At 43.0% G+C, this 20909-nt stretch overlaps 1 protein-coding gene across 5 annotated transcripts in view; it reads left to right on the top strand.

The window, feature by feature from the left end:
• The first annotated feature begins 9 nt into the window (after positions 1 to 9).
• The window catches only part of ACAD10 (acyl-CoA dehydrogenase family member 10), a 64028-nt gene continuing 43128 nt past the window's right edge, over positions 10 to 20909 (top strand). For 3 of the 5 annotated variants that reach the window (XM_016432403.2, XM_016432405.2, XM_056821744.1), the window contains exons 1-4: positions 10 to 83; positions 9955 to 10154; positions 11933 to 12081; positions 16918 to 17112. In XM_016432403.2, coding sequence (XP_016287889.2) covers positions 9968 to 10154; positions 11933 to 12081; positions 16918 to 17112 — 531 coding nt within the window. In that variant the 5' untranslated portion in view covers positions 10 to 83; positions 9955 to 9967. Of the gene's footprint in view, positions 84 to 253; positions 353 to 9954; positions 10155 to 11932; positions 12082 to 16917; positions 17113 to 20909 lie in introns of those variants that run through there. The other 2 variants (XM_016432404.2, XM_056821745.1) reach the window with 2 other exon arrangements.

The raw sequence follows: 20909 nt of genomic DNA, 5'->3' as shown, positions 1-20909 counted from the left end.
GCGTGACGAGGGGCACGTGACGGTAGGGGGCGGGGCCTGGGTAGAGGGGAGGGGCGATCACGTGAGCAGAACGCCTGGAAAAGGTGAGTACCCTCTGCTCTAGCCTCCACTCCTCCTCCCTTCCCCCCAAGCTCCTGAAAGTCTCCCTCTTCTCCTCCTACCTCTCTCGCGAGCTTGTGGGGGGGTAGGGGTACGCACCCGCGAGCGGCCGTTGTTGTCGTTAGGGAACGCGACTGGTGGGGGTCGGGACCGGAGCACTAGGGAGGCGGAGCTAGAGCAGAGCCGGGGCGGGGCCACAGTACCTAGGGGCGTGACCAGAATCAAGCTGAGCCGGAGGCGGGGCCAAATGGAGGTGGGATGCTCCGGGCTCTGATTGGGACTTTCCGCCTGAATTTAGAAAGGGGTCTAACCCTCTCTAGATCTGTTTCTCCCTCTTTAAGGTGAAAGGAGGGCACTTGGTGCTTTCTGAGGACCCCAGGTAGTATAATAGAAAGAATCCTGGCCTCTAAGGGAGAGGCCTTGGGTTCAAATCTCCTCATGTGACCCTGAGCACCATTCGGCTTCTTTCTGGGCCTCAGTTTTCTCGCCTGCAAAATGGGGGAGTTGGACCAGCTGGACCTTAGAGCCTTGATCCTGGGACCCAGGAAATATTTCCTCCATCCAACGTGTTGGGAGTCATTGTAGGGTCTCTAAGGACCTTGGGCCTGGATCTGACCCCTCAGTATCCTCTAATCATCTTCTAATCATTCTAGGTGTGAATGTGCCCATTTAATTGCTGAGAAAACTGAGTCTATATCCCTAGCTCAGGTCAGTAAATAAACATGAAGTGCTTTCTGTGTGTCAGGCACTCTCTAAGGGCAGGAGGTACAAAGAAAGGTGAAGACAGCCCTGGCCCTCAAGGAGCTCCCAGTCTGGACCCCATGAAAGCAGTTGTGACACTCCAGGCTCAGTTGGAGACAATCAGCAGAGGGAAAGGGGCTTGGGACAAGAAGGAGAGATTTGCTAATAATCACTGTAGTTCGCATTTGAACTCATGTTTTGGAACTCCAAATTCAAAGTTCTGGAGAATGGCAGGAGAGCAGAAAACCAAGACAGTGTTGATGGGTCTCGTGGAGGTCTCTAAGGACCTTTTGCATTAGACTGAGCCAGGCAGGGCTGGGGTTCAGATCCTGTTTTTTCAGCTTGCTAGCAGTGTGAACCTGGGAAAACCTCTTATGATAACAACTGCTCCAAAGTCAACTGTGCTGCCATGAGAAATACTGAGCTCCCCATCACTGGCTGCCTGCAAGCAAAGGCTGGAGGACCACTTGTTAGGGTCTCTGAAATCCCTTCTCCCTGCCCTCATACCCATTGAGTTTTATAATTCAGTGAGACATCCTTCCCTTCCTTGACCTCAGTTTCCTCAGCTGGAAAATGGGGATAATAATCTTGATGCTGCCTGGCAGTCTCATAGGGGTGTATCTCAAGGCAACAATAATGGGAATAGTCACCATTTAAGTGGCAAGCTCTGTCCTTAGGTGGCTGATGTTCTAATGGGTAACATGTACTGGGAAGTAAACAATGTGATTATTTCTGGAAGAGAGATGGGGAAAGATTGGGATCAGGAGAAATTTCTGGAAAAGGTGACCTCACAGCCCAGTCTGGAAGGTTGGCATTCTAAGACCCATCCTAGTGAGGAAGGCGGGGGACTAGCATGTGCAAAAGCCTGGAGGTGAGAGTATCAGATTTGGAGACTTGAAGCAGGGAGGCGATGGAGAAGCTCCTGGACTAGACCTTATAAGCAGTGAGGCCTAGAACTACTTAGGGGTCATGTGATGGAATTGGGGGAACAGTAAGAGAAATCTGGAATTAGATCCCTTCACTACTTGTCTGTGGAGGGGAGGAAGGAGGAGCCAGGGGTGGTGGTCAGGGGAACAAGGAAGCTCTGAGCAGTGGATTTGGAGGGGACAGCGAGTCCTGCTGTCATAGCCTACTGCTGAGAAATTTACAGGCTGCTTGAACAGTGCTGATGGGGGACAGCAAAATCCAGTGGCCTTTCCAAGCCTGGGACATGGCATGAGTGTAAAGGAACTCTTTTTGCTCAGTCACATCTGACTCTTGGGGACTCCATTTGCCAAGAGGCAAAGATCCTGGAGTAGTTTGCCATTTCCTTCTCTAATTTACAGATAATGATACTGAGGCAAATAGGGGTAAGTGACTTGCCTATGGTCACAGAGGGTCTGAGGCAGGATTTGAATTCAGGTTTTCCTGACTCCAGGCCTGCTGCTCTATCCATTGAGCAGCCCTAGCTGCCCCTTATGAATGCAAAGACAAGTCTGGAGGAAGGATATTGGCTGTGCCCAGAAGGCCTGGGAAGCCCTAAATGACCTGATGAATGTCAGCTGCTTTTCCTGCAGTTCTGCAGAGTCCCATGAAGCCTCTCAGACTTTAAGCTTCCAGCCTTCTGGATCAAAGTAGCTTAGATTCAGTGCTGGAACAGCCTCCAGTTCCTGTTTTTGCAGACCAGGAAACAGATTCGGAGCCTTTCAGCAACTTGGGTCGACAATTTTTGAGTATCAGCTTCAGAGTGGGTCAGAGTTCCAGTCTCGCCTCTCACCTAGCTGTGTGCTTAACTGTTCTCAGGCTCAGCATCTTCATATGCTGAAGGAGGGGAGCTGGACTCAGTGGGCCCTAAATCAAGGATCTCCTGAGTATACTTCAAGGGCAGTCAGCTCTTATTGTCTCCCAAGCCAAGTGCTTTGCCCGTGGCTTTTTTTTTTTAACCTTCACTTCTGTCTTAAAATCGATAGAGGTTCTAAGGCAGAAGAGTAGTTAGACCAAGGCAATTGGGGTTAAGTGACTTGCTTGGAGTAATATAGCTAGGAAGTGTCTGAGGCCAGATTTGAACCCAGGACCTCACAGCTTTAGGCCTAGCTCTCCCAGATAGCTATCTAGCTGCCCTTATACCCACAATTTCTTACCATTTCCCTTAACAAGGCCACAGTATAAATATAGAGAGTCCCAGCTAGAAAAGGGATCTTGGAAGCCTTAAAGTCCCATCTTTCAGGCAGTGAAATGGTGGCTTAGAAGGGACTTGCCCAAGGTCTCATGGCAGACGGGTGCTAGAGCCATGGTTTAGTTGTCCTGCCTTATCTTGCTGAGCATCAAATGACCTCCATGTATTTTATGCAAGAGGAATTTAACCAGTGTCTTGTCAAAATGTCTAATAAAATAATCTGGGGGAGCAGAGCCTTCCTTTATCCAATCACCTGGGCACAGGGATAATCTGAGCTTTGGAAGACTAGGCCAGGTTCTAGGATGAGGTTCTACTGACCTGAAAGGCTTTCTGTGTGCCACCTGAGACTAAGCCTAGTCAAGTATAGAGAGATGGATCAGTACTTGTGTGACCCTGGGCACATCCCTTGTCTCAGCCTGTCAAACAGTGATCGTAAATGGGATTGATTTTCCTTTACTCCTCCCACTCAAATGAGGAGGAATTATAAGCTGTTAGGTGGTCAGAGTCCCCTTAATGGATGTTGAACCAGTGTAACCCCTCCTTAATTTATTCAGCCTTGACACAACCAATAAACTTTTAGAAATCGTTTACCATGAGACTTAGATGTCTTGTTGGCATCTCAAGCTCAATGTACCCCAGTTCTCTCTTTCCCTTCAAAACCATTCCTCTCCCAGACTTTCCTAATATTATCAAGGGCACCACCTTCCTTCCAGCTACCTGGGCTCAGGACCTTGGTGTCATTCTTGACTGTTCACTCCCATCTATATTTCCATGTTCCTGCTGTATCTAGTCATTTTCCTTCTCTTTAATCATATGGCCACCATATTAGATGGCAGAGTAGAAAGGAGTAAGTAGACTGGAAATATATGTGTAGGAGGCAGGTTAGAAAGAACTTTGAACAATGAATATAGGAGATTCTTTTTTTTATTCTAGAGTTTATAGGTTTATTGAATAAAAGGTTTAAGGCGTCAGATCTGCACTTAAGGAAGATCAGTTTGACAGCAGAGTGGAGGAAGAATGGATTGTTATGGGAAGAGACTTGACATTGGGAATTAACCAGCAGACCATTGCAATAGTCCACATGGGAGGAAGATGAGGTCATGTGCCATGGGAATGGTGGTGTTAGAGGAGAGTTGAGGGCATAACAAAGATGTTTTAAAAGGCATAATGAATAATATTTGGCAACATATTGGATGGAGGGGTGAGAGAGAATGAGTGAGTTGTTGGGGATGAAGAGTCTGGGAGACTGGGAAGATGATCATATCCTTGACAGTAACAGGGAAGTCTAGAAGAAGGGAAGATTTTTGAGAAAAGATAATGAATTCAGTTTCGAGCTTATTGAATTTAAGATGTCTGTGGTCCATTCAGTTCAAGATGTCTCAGGCAATTGGAGATTTGTCTAGAGGTTAAGAGAGATTTTTGGGTTAGATAAACAGATCTGAGAACCATCTGCATAAACATCATGATTGAGTCTATGAATGCTGATGAGATCAATAAGTGAGATAATATCTAGGGGGAAGAGTATCTAGACAGACCCTCCTAGAACATGGTGAGGTATGTAACTGATGAAGATCTAGATAGGAGGAAAACAGAAGAGAGTGACATCCCAAAACCTAGAGAAAAGAGTATCAAGGAGGAGAGGGTGATCAATAGTGTCAAAGGCTTAAGACAAGTCAAGAAGGATGAGGCTTGAGAAAAAGACATTCTATTTGGTAACTAATTAAGAGAGCAGAAAGAGCAGTTTAGGTTGAATGACAAGGTGAGAAGCCTGTCTGCAGGGATATCAAGGGAGGAGAAGAAAGGAAGCACTGATTCTAGGGCAGTTTTCTCAAGGAGTAATGGCAAGAAAGAAGAGAGAGAGAGAGAGAGAGAGAGAGATGATGATGATGATGATGATGATGATGATGATGATGATGATGATGATGATGATGGCCAGCAGGGATGGATAGATTGAGGGAAAGTTTTTGAGGGGAGGAGACATGAGTATGTTTGTGGTCAGTAGAGAAGTTGTCAGAGCACAGAGTAAGATTGAAGAGTGGGAATAATAGAGGGAGCAGACTCCTGGAGAAAACAGGATGGAGTGGGATTGTAAATCTTGAAATTTCTCAGACTTGTGAATGTTAAAAATTTCCACATTGAGGAATCCTCCATTGGAACAAATTCCCTACTGAGAAACATTCCCCATTTTGATGTGAGAACTTGCCAGGATCAGAAATGGGAGGACCTCTGCTCCACCTGTACTTAAGACTGCTTTAGGGGAGAAAAATCCTTGCTAAACAATGAAAGTACTTGGACCCATGCTTATGATGAGGCAGGGAGTTCTTTGAGCCATGCCTGTTTTTTTACAATGAGATGCTAGGTACCTAAAAGGGTCGGGCAAGTTTTCTCTTAATGAGATTAGTTGACTCAGCTGTGTTTTCACTGGTTCAGACTTACTGAGGGGATTAGTCGATTTAGCAAGAATTCAGATGGGCAGTCCTTGGAAAACGTCTACAGTGATTGGTAGATGTAAGGACTTAGGGGAGGTGACATAGGAGAAAAACCCCTATATAAGAAAAAGCAGAATCTCTTGAGAAAACAAATCCTTTTGGAGGATCTCTGATGAGGATCGCTTGGGAAGAATCTCTTGAGAGAGGCTCTGGAGAAGGGAAGATCTTGGAGGACAATCTCTAAGGAGGTCTCGCTGGAGCTCCTCTGAGGGGACTCTGTCCCTCTGGAGGCTCTGGAGAGAGGCCCTTTGAAACAGTCTCTGGCTGGAAGGCTCTTTAAGGAGGACTCTGGCTGGAACTCTCTCTGGTGAAGTCAGCTGAGATGGAGCTGGCCTGGTGTCACTAGAATCCTTGCTTAGACAGACCTTGTGGTGAGTGTTAAAAGACTGACTGACTGATCTCTCTCTCTTAAGACTCAGGTCTAGGCCATGTTGGCTTAAGGCCCTTCATACTTATTTTCTTTTTCTCTCTTTCTCTCTTTTCTTTAATTCCACATTTGTATTAATTAAAATCTCTATAAAACCCAGTTGACTTGGGTATTTGAATAATTGGGAATGTTTCCCTGGCGACCACCTTATATTTGATTTAAAAACCAAGACAATGTAGTGAAACATATTTTCTGTGGTCAAATTTACTCACCCTCTCTTATATCTATCACAATTTATATCTTCCACCATTTTAACTCACTACAGTTTACAACATCACTCTTTTATCAAGAAAACATCTAATGCCCAGTGGACTTACGCGTCGGCTATGGGGGGTGGGGGGGAGGAAAAGAAAATGATCTATGTCTTTAACGAATAATGCTTGGAAATGATCAAATAAAATATATTTAAAAAAAAACATCACTCTTTTAACTGTTACAGTTTAAGGCCTTCAACCATTTTAAATCTAACAGGATTCCTTGTGGAGGTAGAAGGGCTTGCTTAGATCTTGAGATGAGATCCTCCATCCCCTCTTCCTGTGAGTCAGGAGTAAAAGAAGAGAATGAGGGATGTGAGATGAGGAGGTAGAGGGGAAAAGTAGGAGCTCTTTTCGAAAGGCCTGATTTTTCTTTTTTCTTTTAATTAAAATTTTTTTTCAATTACATGTAGAAACAATTTTTGACAATTGTTTCCTGACATTTTGTGATTCAGATTCTCCCTCTTTCTCCCCCTCCCTGAGGGTAAATAGTCTGATACAGGTTATACCAGAGTTTCCATGCAATATATATTTCCATATTCCCATGTTGTGGCTAATGAACTATATCACATATACAGTAAAAAACTGACAAAGGAAATAAAGTGAAGGATAGTATGCTTTGGTCTGCAATCAGATTCCAACAGTTCCTTCTTTGGCTGTAGAGTGTGGGTTCTTTTTTTGTTTTGTTTTGTTTTGTTTTTTAAAATCATGAGTCCTTTGGGGTTATTTTGGAACCTTGTATTGCTGATAATAGTTTAGTTCTTCACAGTTGATCACCATATAATATTTTTCTGACTGCATACACTGTTTTCCTGGTTCTGCTCACTTCACTTTGCGTCAGTTCAAACTTTCCAAGTTTTTCTGTACTCCTGTTCATCATTTCTTTAGGCACAATAGTTTTCCATTACAACTATATACCACATACTTTTCAGCCATTCCCCAGTGGATGGACATCCCCTCAGTTTCCATTTCTTTGGAATGACCTGTTTTTTCAATGAACTATGAGAGGCAAAGTTCTTGACAGAGAGAATGTGAGGAGGAGGAGCCATGGGAAGCTGGATGAGAGATGAGCTGGTTTGGAAAAGCCACCTTCGAGAGCGTGTTAATGAATTGTTTAGGGAGGTGTTGCTGGAGTGAGAGCCCAATCGAGATTATGTGACATTCATTTGACGTGGACCCAGCCAACATGGTGTTGGGATTTTCTCCAACTTCCTTTGGCAGCACAGGAGTAGGAGTGAAGACACTGGATAGAGGGAGTGCCAAGCTGAGGGTTGACAGAACAAGAGCACTCATTCAGTCAGGGGACAAGGGACTAGAGGGAAGTGGACACTGTCAAATTGGACTTGTTCATAAAAAAGTCAAGATAAGGAAGGGAAGAGAGTGTAGCTAGGGAGGGTGTAGTTGACCTAGAAAAGAACGGAGGGGTCTAGGTTTTGAGGTCATGGTGAGAATGAAAAACAGAGTCTGAGGGGGAGGCAAAGACAGAGGTGGAATATGTTTGGTACATATTGATACAGGTACTGTTATTGTCTGTGATTGAATATAAACTTGAAGGCAAGAACTCTCTGTATCCCTAGAACTTAGCCTAGTGCCTGGCACAGAGTAGCACTTATATTCATTGTTCAGTCATTTTCAGTCATGCCAGACTTTTCATGATCTCATTTGGTATTTTCCTGTCAAAGACACTGGAATGGTTCGCCATTTCCTTCTCCAGCTCATTTCGCAGATGAGGAAACTGAGACCAACAGGGTTAAGTGATTTGCCCAGGATCACACAGCTGCTAAGTGACTGAGGCTGGATTTGAACTCAGGAATGAGTCTTCCCAATTCTAGGCCCAACATTCTAACCATTTCATCTCCTAGCTGCTCATAGGCACTATATAAGTATTAGCTTTTATTATTAATGATTGGTTGATTAATATTGCTTTCTTTTTAAAAAACCCTTACCCTCCATCTTGGAATCAATACTGGGTATTGGTTCCAAGGCAGAAGAGTGGTAAGGATTAGAAAATGGGGGGTCAAGTGACTTGCCCAGGGTCACACAGCTGGGAAGTAGCTGAGTTGTGAAGATAGGATTAACTCTCCCCTTGTCTATTTTTAGCTAATCAAATCAAGAACTTAAAGTACCCCTCCCTACATACCATTAAGTAAGAGAGTTCACAAATCACTTACTAGAGTAAGCTCACACCTCCAAAGGCCACTGCACCCTTCCCTCCTTGGATAGTGCTAGGCAACTTGAAAGACTGCCATTGGTTTCTGTGAAGGAGGAGGAGTGACAGGAAGTGACCTGGAAAAAAGGAGGATAAAAGAGGAAACCAGCATAGTCTAGATTCCTTCCCTTCCTGGCATTTAGAGAGATTGGTCCCAGAGATTCCTGCCTTGGCTTGAAGGAGACCTTTTCCCTGGATCCTGCATTGGTTTGGGTGAGTGGCTGAGATTCCTGCTATGGCTTTGGAGGAGGCTGTGTTGGTGGAACCCTGGCTGAAGAACCATTTGGACTTCTGGCTGAGGATTACCAGGAAAATTCATGGAGAGACAGAGTCATGGGGAAGCCCTGCTGGGGCTGAGCCTGGCTTCTCTGGAGAAGGCCTGATAGGCTTATTAGAATCTGTCTGTTTATCTATATTTTCCCACTTTCATTCTTTCCACCTCTTTGTAAATAAAGCTGCTAAAAGTCATTTTGACTTAAGCTATAATATTTTTAAATCAGAGACTACAATATTACTTTAGAATTCTCATGTTTAGCATAAAACCTAAATTCAAACTCTTACAGAGGTCAGATCTGAACCTAGTACCTCGCCTCTCTGGGCCTGGCTCTCAATCCACTGAGCCACCTAGCTGTCCCAATATTGCTTTTTTGAATCAAATAATGCATTCCTCTTCACATCTGTAGCTCCTATCTCTCCTGGTCTCTTTTTTTCTCTTGCTTTCCTTTCTGCCTCTTCTGTGCCTACCCCTATGCCATATAATCAGAATTTCAAGACAAAAATGAGACAGTCTCAGGGCATTTATGTGGTTCCATAGATAGAGAGCCAGGTCTGGAGGTGGGAGGTCCTGGGTTCAAATGTGGCCTCAGACATGTCCTGGCTGTGTGACCCTGGACAAGTCACTTAATCCCCATTGCCCCTTACTGCTCTTCTACTTCAGAACTAATATACAGTATTGTATTGATTCTAAGACAGAAGGTAGGAGTTAAAAAAAAAAAAGATAGTCCCTGCTCTCAAGGAGGTTATATTCTACTGGGAGAATAGAGATGAATGAGTAAATACAAACTATATCCAAAGTAAACCTAACAGATAAGAGTTAGATCTTGTTATACCCATTTCACAAGAAGTAAACTGAGGCATAGTGACATGTAGTGATTCCATACGGCACAGTAAAGTCAGTCCTTGAGCATTTATTAAGTTTGTGCTCAGTAGACACTGTTAAAGTCTGGGAATATAGAGAAAAATAAAAACGGTTTGTTCCCCTAAGAGGCTCCCATTCTAATGGGGGTACCCCAGGCTATCGGTGGACCGTAATCTCAGAGGCGTTGGCACTAGCAGCTGGGTGAGGCTCGAGCCTGGGAACCTCCTACAGAAGATGGGATTCGAGCTGAATCTTGAAGAAAGCCCAGGAGGGAGAGCGCCCTTAGGCCAGATCCATGGTCTTCTGTCCACTTGGGACTTGGGAGGAGCAGTAGGGAGAAAGAAGACCCTCTGCCTGGCCCGGATTGTCTCACGCTATCAACTATGGCACCAGCCGAACCAAGGCACGTGAGCTCTGTTTCTCGTCCTTCTCTCTTGAATAGCTTTGGCCTCCTCATGGGCTTCCTGAGGCTCTTCCGATGCTCTTGGGTCCTGCGGGCCTGGAGACCGGCCCGCCTGAAGCCCCACCCGATCTGGGCCCGGCACGTGCCGCGAAGGAAGCGTTCTGGAGGGAGCCCCTACAAAGCTGTGATTTTTGACATGAGTGGCGTTCTCATTCCTTCCCCATCCGCAGTGGCTGCAGGTGAGTTCTCCGCTTGTTTCTTGCCAGGACCCGGAAAGCAGCTTGAGTTCTAGAAGTTGAAATGAGGCTGCCAACCCCATTTTCTGAGGACAGGTGGCTGGTGGGAAGGAGACCACAATGGCAAGAGCTGGGTCTGGGGTTAGAATCCTGCCTCGCCCAACCTCAGGCAGGGTTCTTGTCCTGTCTAGGCTTCTCTTTACTCCACCAACACACGAAGACACTGAAATAAATGCTCTCTAAGAGGCCTTCTAGCTTTGTGAGCTTTCATCCTAGAAGCACATCTTTTAGTTTTAAGGAGTTGATTCTAAGACCTTGAGGGTCTACTTCATAATAATAATAATAATAATAGCTAGTTTTTGCATAGTCTTCTGTGTGCCTGGCCCTATGGGAAGCACTTCATGACTATTATCTCAGGGGGGTCCTCAGACAACCTTAGGAGATAGTGATAGAGATAGGATAGAGCATCTCCTTTTATAGATAAGGAAACTGAGACAAACAGAGGTGAAGAGACTTGCTCAGGGTCACACAGCTAGTAAACGTCTAATGCTGAATTTGAACTCAGGTCTTTCTGACTCAGTGACTGACGAGTGATTCTTTAGCACAGTAGTCAGCATAGTTCGATCCTGGGAAGGAGGGTGTGATATCCTGGGAGAGGCTCCTGGAGACAAGAAGAGGCACTTTGGCTTGGGCTTAGTCCCCATCTGAAGTGGATTGTTATTTACCTTAAGATCCATTATTCAGTCTGAATCTGCTAGCCTGAGATTCCCTTCAGGGTGGATTCTCACAGGAAAAGGGAACAAGGGCAAGCTTTGGGGTCTCCAACTTACAAGCTAGTCCTAAAACATGGGGTTCACCAGATCTTACTAGGCTACAAGTTTGGTGTTTCTAGATTCCGTGTTGACAAGATAAAGCTTGAGGTCTGGGCTCCAACGGGTGAGCAACCTTGGGCAAGCCAAGCCGTCTTCCCTCTTGGGCAGGCTTTCCTGTGCTCATCCCGAAAATGAGGGGTTTATGTTTTTGCATGATGATACATGCATAACCCAGGTCAGAGAGGGGTAGATCATAGAACTTCGGAAACCTTATGTGGAAATTTGTTATTACATGCAATTGATAAAATATCTTTATAATAAAATGTTTTTAAAAATGAGGAGTTAGATAAGATGGACCTTAAGACTCCTAGCTTGAAATCCTCTCATTGCTGGAGGAGTTGGTTCAAGGGTAGACAATAATGCAAATAGCAACAAGTAGCTGAGGTGGAATGAACAGACACTGATTAGAACCCTTTCAGAATGTCTCCTTGATTATCAGGCTGTGGAGACCGTTACCTGCTGCTGTTGCCATTTGCATGGCAAGCTTATTTTTTGTTGTCAAGTTGATTAAATTAAGCTGCTTTAGCTGCTTTTACTCCTCAAGGCTCCCTGGGACGGAGGTGGAGAGGTGTGCATCAGAGGGTTCTGCTGGGAGGCTGGGAGGGAGGAGGCCTTTCTTAGGAGCCTACCATCAGATGGGATGCCTCCCAGCAGGTTCTGCCCCTCACTGGGGTTTCCTCCTTTCTGGAGGGTATCTTTGAATGGAGCAGAACTTAGCAGTCTGTCTCTGATCCTTTCTGGGATTGTCCTGTATGTTCTTCCTCTCCCCTCTGGGGAAGCTGCTGCCAGGTAGAATGGGAGCCCCCCCTCACAGTTGCTCTCCTTTTGATCTAGACCCAGGGATGGGGCTGGGTGTTCTGGGTATCTGCTTGCTGTATTTGCCACATGGGTCTCTTTTGCTTTCTCTAGAATGGGAGGTGCAGAATCGCATCCCTTCTGGAACAATCATCAAGGCTCTAGTGGTTGGTGGGGAACAGGGACCCTGGATGAAACTCATGAGAGGAGAGATGACATTGGCTGAATTTTTACAGAAGTTTGAGGCACAATACCCTGAGATGGTGAGTGAATTTAGCAGATTTCCCCACTGGTGCTTTCTCATAGGCAACCACCAGAGCACATTCATTAAATTGCATTAAATTCAACTTCGCAAATAACATAGTTTAGTAGAGTGTTGGCCTCGGAACACGGGGACCTGGGTTAAAATTCTGCTCTGTTTTTTACTACCAGTATGACAACTTACCCTTTCTGCACATGAGGATATTGGACTAGAACAATGATTTTCCAACTTTTTGGCCTCAGGAACCCTTTATATACTCTTTCTTTTTTCTTCTAAACCCTTACTTTCTGTTAATAATAACTCTCAGACAGAAGGGGAAGGATTAGGTAAACAGGGTGAAGTGATTTGCTCAAAGTCACACAGGTAAGAAGTGTTGGAATTCAGATTTGAACATAGGACCTCCTGACTTTAAGCCTGGCTTTCTATTCACTGAGCTATTGAGCTGCCCAACTTCAATCATTTTTAGTAGTATAAAGGGTTAGGGGCAGCTCAGTGGCACAGTAAATAGAGAGCCACGCCCAGATATGGGAGATCCTGGGTTCAGATTTGGCCTCAGACACTCCTATCTATGAGACCCTGGGCAAGTTGCTTAACCCCCATTGCCTAGCCCTTTCTGTTCTTCTGCCTTAGAACCAATACACAGTATTTTAAGTTGAAATAAATATTGAACCAATTGGTTCTAAGGTAGAAGGGAAAAGTTTAAAAAGATGATTGAAGACTCTCTTCCCTATCCAAAGAGGAAGTTATATCTATCAATATTTATTTATTTATTTCAACTTAAAATAGGGTCTTAGAACTATTATTACATTTGGGCTCTCTGGACTGTGCTAGCCTGTAAAATGAAGGATTTGACTAAATCACAACTTTAAATATATGAGCTTATCTTCTTTAGGACTTTCCTACACAGAGAAGCAAATCAAAATCATTCTTTACTAATGACCACCAGCAGTTGTTGGCCTCTGGTCCATGGCCTATTTGCATGACATGTTAAAATCAACACAAAGTTATGAAGGCATTTGGGATACAAAAAAATGAAACCATCTCTCCTCACAATGAGCTTACAGTCTAATGGGACAAAACTCATATGAGGATGTGGTGATAGAAAGAGACAGTGACTGATTGGAGGCTGTAACATTTAAAATAGTTGATGTCATAAACTGTAATGAGTTAAAATAGTGGAAGATATAAATTGTGATAGATATAAGAGAGGGTGAGTAAATTTGACTGCAGAAAATATGTTTCACTACAGTGTCTTGGTTTTTAAATCAAATATAAGGTGGTCGCCAGGGAATATATTCCCAAATTATGAATATGCCCAAGTCAGCTGGGTTTTATAGAGAATTTAATTAATAATACAATGAAGAATTAAAGAAAAGGAGAAGGAGAGAGAAAAGGTATTAATGAGAAAAGAATAGGTTGGCCCAGGACAGGCCTGGCCAACCCAGGCCTAAGCCTTAAGAGAGAAACCAGTCAGTTATCACTCACCACAAGATTTGTCTTAAGCAAGGATGTCTAGGGAACAGAGTCTCCCCAGAGGGAGTTCCAGCCAGAGTCAGCCTCCCAAGGGACTTCTTCTCAAGAGATCTTCAAAGGGTCTCCTCCAAAAGGATCTATCTCCAAGGACCCAAGGATCCTATATCCAAGCCCCCAAGGATCCCTTGCCCAAGAGATTCCTTTTCTTATATAGGAGGTTTTTTCCTGTGTCACCTCCCCTAAGTTCTTCCATCTACCAATCACCATAGATGTTTTCTAAAAGACAGCCCATCCGAATTCCTGCTAAGTCGACTAACCTCCTCAGTAAGTCTGAACCAGAGAAAATGCTGCTGTGTTGACTAATCCCCTCAGTAAGTCTGAACCAGAGAAAACACAGCTGAGTCGACTAATCTCATTAAGAGAAAACTTGCCTGACCCTTTTAGGTCCCTAGCATCCCATTGTATCAATTCTAAAAAACAGGCATGGCTCAAAGAACTCCTTGCCTTATTATAAGCAAATATTCTAATCAAAAATAAAAGAAAAGCAATAATAAAAATAAGGAAAAAATCAGTAATTCAATGTGTTCTCAAAAAACAGCATCCATTTGTCTATGGATTATTATCTCCAATGCATGCGATAGAGGTTACAGTCAATCAGTCTCAGCAGAAGATGCTTTCTTCACATGTGAGCAGTGAATCCAAGAGTCCTTTTCTCCAATCTTTATAGATGTTGGAGTAGTTAACAATATTTGGAATGGTCCTTCCCATGAAAGTTGAGTTGCTCCAGTTCGCTTGAAATTCTTAATATAAACTTTATCTCCTGGATTCAGGTCATGCAGAGAAAAGTCTAGTGGTCCAGCTTGTACTGCAGCTCCGGATTCATGAAGTTCACGTAGTTTGTGCTGTAGTATCTCCCCCTAATAGTGAGGTATATGCAGGGGAAAAAGGTTTAGCCTGTATAGGCGGATGTCCAAAAAGCATCTCAAATGGTGAGATGTGTAGGTCTCCTCTAGGCCTGTTTCTAAGATAAAATAGGGCCAAAGGGAGAATTTCAGGCCATTTTAAATGGGTCTCAGTGCATAATTTGCTAATCATAGTTTTAAGTTCTTTGTTCATCCTCTCTACTTGGCCTGAGCTCTGGGGATGATATGGAACATGAAATTTGGGAGTTATCCCCAAGCAAGAATATATTTGGTTTAAGACAGAATCAGTAAAATGACTTCCTCTATCGGAATCAATACGTGCTGGCACGTATCTTCATTCATGGCACCATACACATGTTAAATAATATCAAGACCAACAAAAGAAACCAACTGACAGATGAACAAAGAAGTCACTAAGCAGGCAAATTAAATAATTAGTTTTTGGTTTATTAAATAGTTATATAGTATAATTATAAATTTTTGTTATTTAAACTATAAATATTGCAAAATTATGGTTTTCTTCTTGAAGTGATACACCACCCGAGTTATGCTCGGTTTTTTGGTGAATTTTGACACACCAAGCTCAAAAGATTGCCCATCACTGGTCTAGAGGAAGAAGAGAAGAAGGCCTGGGATAGGACTGTGGGGAACATGCATAGTCTTTGGGTGGGGGCTGGCTATGAAAAGCCCCCAGAGGAGATGCTTCTTTGGGGAGAACCACCAATCCTGTAGTTAGAGGCAGCTAAGATGATCCGTACAAACCCTTCACCTGTCCTAGGATTCTGGCAGAAATGGCTACATTTGGGAGTCTTGGTTCCATCTCCTGTGCCTTCATTTTTCCATTGATCTAGTAAGAGAATGTGTCAGTGCAGAGGGGAATGAGCACCATTAAGAAAATCCTGTGTACCCTGGCTTCTGCTAGCTGATACACAGAGAGTCCTTGCAAAGGTTTGCCAAAAACTATACTGTATGGTATCAGGACTAGCTAGCTACATGGATGGAGAGACAGATATAATCACATACACATATATGTGGTTTCAGTACGAGGTAGGTTGACAGATATTATCATGTATACATATATATATAATGTCAGTACTAGAAAGGTAGATAGAGATATTGATTAGGTGGTTCAGTGGATAGAGTGCCAGGATTGGAATCAAGAAGACCTCAATTCAAATCTAGCCTCAGACACTTACTAGTTGGGTGATTGCGGGCAGATTACAACCTCTATTTACCTCAGTTCCTCATTTATAAAATGGGGATGCATTGAAGAAGGAAATGGCAAACTACTCCAGTTTCCTGGCCAAGAAAACCCCAAATGGGTCATGAAAAGTCAGATATCTCTATTAAACAGCAACAACATAGATATAATCACATACATATATATCAATACTATATAAATACATAGATAGAGATATAATCCTATCTATCTATCTCAAAGTAATCTTACAAGAAAGCTTTTTTAAATTCCTATTTTGTGGATGAAGAAATTTCTGCTCAGGAAGGTTCTTGACTTGCCCCAGGCCATGTAGCTAGTAGGTATCAGAGGCAGGATTCACATTCAGGTCTCACCTACCTCTCAAAGCCACATACTGTCCCCTGACCCCCACTGCCTCAGAGCCTCTGCCCTCTTGACATCAGAACCTCCTTTCAGCCCAGCTGCAGTAAACTCCCATCCATCCCAAATTCAAACAACAGGAAAGTTCCAAGGAGCTGATTCTTCTTTTCTATATTCTGCACACCGTTTTTATGAAAAGGAGAGACCTGCAGAGGAAAGCAGCTGACAGCAGAACTTTAAAAATAAAGCCACTTCCAGATTGCACCAGCACCAATTTAGCACAGGCTCCAGAATTCCTCTGCCTGCAGCTGGTCTGTGATGATAATCATGACAATGGCCTTGGAGCTCTCCAACATCCTGGTGAATTTTCTGTGACAGTAGAAAAATGAAACTATAGTTTTGTCTCTTAGTTTTTGAATTGAATGTATTTTTTTTAATGTGACCTATGATCTTATTAGTGCACTCAGTGGGGAAACCCCTCTCATAGCAGATTCTTACCTTCTCTGTAACTTAAGGTCTTAATGGGTCACCCAGGGCACTGAGTGGTTAAGTGACTGGTTCAGAGACACACAGCAGAGGTGGAATCTGAACTTGAGTGTTTTCTGTCATCTTTTAATTTTTGAAAATTGGTTATACATGTATTATGAAAAAAATAACTTTTAGACCATTTGGTAAAGCTGAATCCCTTGTTCCCTAACCATAACTAAGCTGCAGATTTCAGGTGAAGTCTTAAGTGGAATGATTCTCTTGTGTAGCCAATAATTGGCCTGGGCTATGGTCCCCAGGTAATAATGGTCAGGAATCAAGGTCTTTCCTCAGATAGAGGGAGATTTTTTCTGTTGCTACTGCTGATTGCTGATTTTTTTTCCTCATTATTTCTTAGACGAAGTCACCACTGCCAGTTGATTCATTTTTTTCTCTGCTGACCAGTGGACAAGCTGCGAAGCCATTTTCAGTGATGACAGAAGCAATAAATCGAATCCGGGCAGAAGGCCTGAAGACTGCAGTTCTTAGTAATAATTTTTATCTCCCCAATGGGGAGAGCTTTTTACCTCTGGATCGGAAACAGTTTGATGTGGTAAGGCTGCAGAGATTAAAAATAGCATAGAAAGTGGCTCCCTCCCCCTTCTCTCTCCCTTGGATCTGTAACTGAGATGGCTGCATTCTGGCAGGCCTCAGCTAGAGTCCCGTGGTTCCTGATGGAGGAGCATGGCAGAGATGAAGCCTTGACAAAGTCATTGTCCTCTTCCCAAGGTCAGACACTAGAGGGTTTGCTAACTGAGCCATGGGCCTCAGCTCTGGAAACTCCCTAGAATGAGAGGCTCTATTTCAGCTCCCCTGTTCGATCCAACTTCCTGTAGGAGACCTGATTGCACCCTCTCTCTTCAGTCCAGCCCTATTCCCTGCCCTTTTGAGAGACCCTGCTCTCTAGAGTATTCAGACCCACCACAATTTTGTCCACTTGAGTGTTCATCTTCTTCACCAGAAGATTATTCCCCCCCAAAAATATCTTTTCAAGCTTTGGAAAAATGTGCTGGAAATTGAATTCAATTGGACAGGTATTTATGGGCGTCTTTTATGGGTACAACAGTATGCAAAGCACCTTGGAGATTTCAGATCATTTGCAACCAATAAGCAATCATTACATACCTTTTCTTTGGGCCTGGTGCTACACTAGGCACTGGGGCTACAAAGTCAAAGGATGAAATAGCCCCTTCCCTCAAGGAGCTTACATTCTCTTAAGGGAGACAAGAGATAGTATAGATCAGTGTTGGTGAACCTTTTAGAGACCAGGAACAGCATGCCATGCTGTGTCCTGCCTCCCCCAAGTGCCAGGTGTGCCCACCCCCTCTTACCCCACACAGGAGGGAGAAAGTACTCCCATTGGGCAAGAGGGGCAGGGGAAGTGAGGCATGTCCTCAGCCTGAATGGATAGGGGGAGGGGAGTATGCGCTACTATTGGGATGCTGGGCAGAGGTGAGTAATGTGAAAAAATGTTGTCAGGCATTGTAGAGAGGGAGAATGGAGCAGTTCTGCCCAAGTCTCTTTGCCTTTCTAGTAATGAACTTGGGAGGGGGGGTCGAGAGAGAGGGTGGTGTACATGCCTACAGAGTGCTGTCTTTGGTATGCATGTCATAGATTCACCATCACTGGTATATATCTAACTGAAAACAAAATAAATTGGGAAGGGCTATTGGAAGAATATGGGGTGGACTGGGAAAGGCTCAACATAGGAGGAGCATAAGAAGTGGAGATGAGAGTGAATGTCAGCTAAGAGGCACAGGAGGGCAGAAGCATAGAGTTGTGTGTTTTTTGTTTTTAATAGTTCTGCTATTTAACTTGGAAAAACAAAGGTGCTGGGAAGGTGGGGTTTTGTTTTTTTTTTGTTAGAAATTAGTTAATGGAGGGGGGGGTAGAGCAGCTAGGTGGTTCAGTGGTTAGAGAGAGCCAGACTTAGAGATGGGAGATTCTGGGTTCAAATATGAACCTGATCAGATACCTCCTAGCATTGTGATCCTGAGCAAGGCACTTAACACCCATTACCTAGCCCTCATCATCATTCTCTGCCTTAGAACTATTATACAACATTGATTCTAAAATGGAAGGTAAGGGTTAAAAAAAAAAGATTTTAGGACTCACCCCACAAGAACTCAATAATGAATGTTTATGTGCAAGAACAGGAGCATCCTAGGCAATTTGACAAGACTTCCTCTAGGAATTGATTCCTGAGCTCAGCTGTAGAGAAGTTAAGGATGCCACAAGGCACAAATAATGAGGAAGGACCTTCCTAGCACAAAGACAGGAGATGAGATGCTAGGTACAGGAAATTACAAATGGACCAGTCCATCGGAAATGGAATTCTCTGGAAAGGTGGGCTTCAGCCAGGCCAGGAGGGGCTTTAAATGCCAACCTGGGTAGTTTATATTTTAATCTGGAGAGAATTTTTTTAAACCCTTTTTTTCCATCTTAGAGTCAATACAGTGTATTGGTTCCCAGGCAGAAGAGTGGTAAGGGCAAGGCAATGGGAGTTAGGTGACTTGCCCAGGGTCACACAGTGAGAACATGTCTGAGACCAGTTTTGAACCTAGGACTTCCCATCTCTAGGTCTGGTTCTTAATCCATTGAGCCACCCAGCTGCCCCCAGAATAGGAGATTCTTGAGCAAGGGTCAAGCTTTAGGTTGGTCAATATGGTTAGCTTTAAGAAGATTAATTTGGCTTGTGACATTTAGAAGGAGCTGTCCTCCCTTGTGGGGTTCAGTCAGAGCCTTTAATTTAACTTAATTTTTTTAGCATGCAAAACAAACTTACATATTGATTGTAAGAGCACACTCATACAAAACCCAAACTCCAAAATAAAACCATACATACATTGATGTGAAAGATAGTATGCTTTGATCCTCATCCATCTGACTCATCAGTTCTTTTTCTGGTGGTGAATAGCATTCCCTGTCATAAGTTGTCCTTCAGAATTCCCATATCATTGCACTGCTGAGAGTAGCCAAGTTTTCACGTTTGATCATTGTACAATATTGCTGCTATTATGTACAGTGTTCTCCCAGTTCTGTTTCTTTTGCTCTGCATCAGTTCATGTAGATCTTTCCAGCTTTTCTGAAATCATCTTGTCTGTCATTTCTTATAGCACAATAGTATTCCATCACCAACACATACCATTCCCCAGTTGATGGATATTCTCTCAATTTCCAAATCTTTGCCACCATAAAAAGAGCTGCAAAAAATATTTTTATAGAAGTAGGTCCTTTCCCCTTTTAAATTTTTCTCTTTGGGATACAGTCCTAGTAGTGGTATTATAAGATCAAAGGGGATGCATAGTGTTATAGGCCTTTGGGCATAGTTCCAAACTGCCTTCCTGAATGTTTGGATCAGTTCACAACACTACTAACAATGCATTGGTGTCCCAATTTTGCCACATTCTCTCCAACATTTATCACTTTACTGTCATATTGGCCAGTCTGATAAGCTTAAGATGTTGTTTTAATTTGCATTTCTCTTACAAGAGTGATTTAGGACATTTTTCATATGATTATTGATAGCTTTGATTTCTTTATCTGAAAATTGCTTGCTCATAATCTTTCACCATTCATCAATTGGGGAATGACTCATATTCTTATAAATTTGACAGATTTGAGAAATTAGGCTTTTATCAGAGAAATTTGTTATAAAATTTTTTTCCTGGTTTGTTGTTTCCATTCTAATCATGGTTACATTAGTTTTGTTTGTACAAAAGTTTTTAAATTTAATATAATAAAAATTATTCATTTTACATCTTAGAATGCTTTCTATCTCTCATTTGGTCATAAATTCTTCCTTTTCCAAAGATCTTCTTTGTTCCTCTAATTTAAGTATGATTTCACTTTTTATACCTAAATCATATACCCATTTTGACCTCATCTTGGTATAGAGTGTGAGATATTGGGCTATACCTATTTTCTGCCATACTGTTTTTCAATTTTCCCAGCAGTTTTTGTTAAATAGTGAATTCTTATTCCAAAAGCTGGAGTCTCTCATTTTATCAAACCTTAGGTTGCTAAGACCATTTGCCCTTGTGTGTTGTATCTAATATATTCCATTGATCCACCATTCTATTTCTTAGCCAGTACCAGACTTTTGAGATTACTGCTTTATTGTACTGTTTGAGATCTGATACTGCTTCCTTCACATTTTTTTCCATCGATTCCCTTAACATTCTTTACCTTTTGTTCTTCCTGATGAATTTGGTCATTATTTTTTCATAATTATTTGGTACTTCGTATCGTTTCTAAGACAGAAGAGTGGTAAGCCACCCCTCAATGGAGCAATGTTTCTTGGTGCTTCCAAGGTTTTTGCCTATACTGGAATTCTGAAATCAGAATGAG

Source organism: Monodelphis domestica, chromosome 3 (assembly GCF_027887165.1).
Source record: "Monodelphis domestica isolate mMonDom1 chromosome 3, mMonDom1.pri, whole genome shotgun sequence".
Lineage (NCBI taxonomy): Eukaryota > Metazoa > Chordata > Mammalia > Didelphimorphia > Didelphidae > Monodelphis > Monodelphis domestica.
Note: the sequence above shows the minus strand (reverse complement) of the source record. Positions and strands in the feature narration are given on the sequence as shown.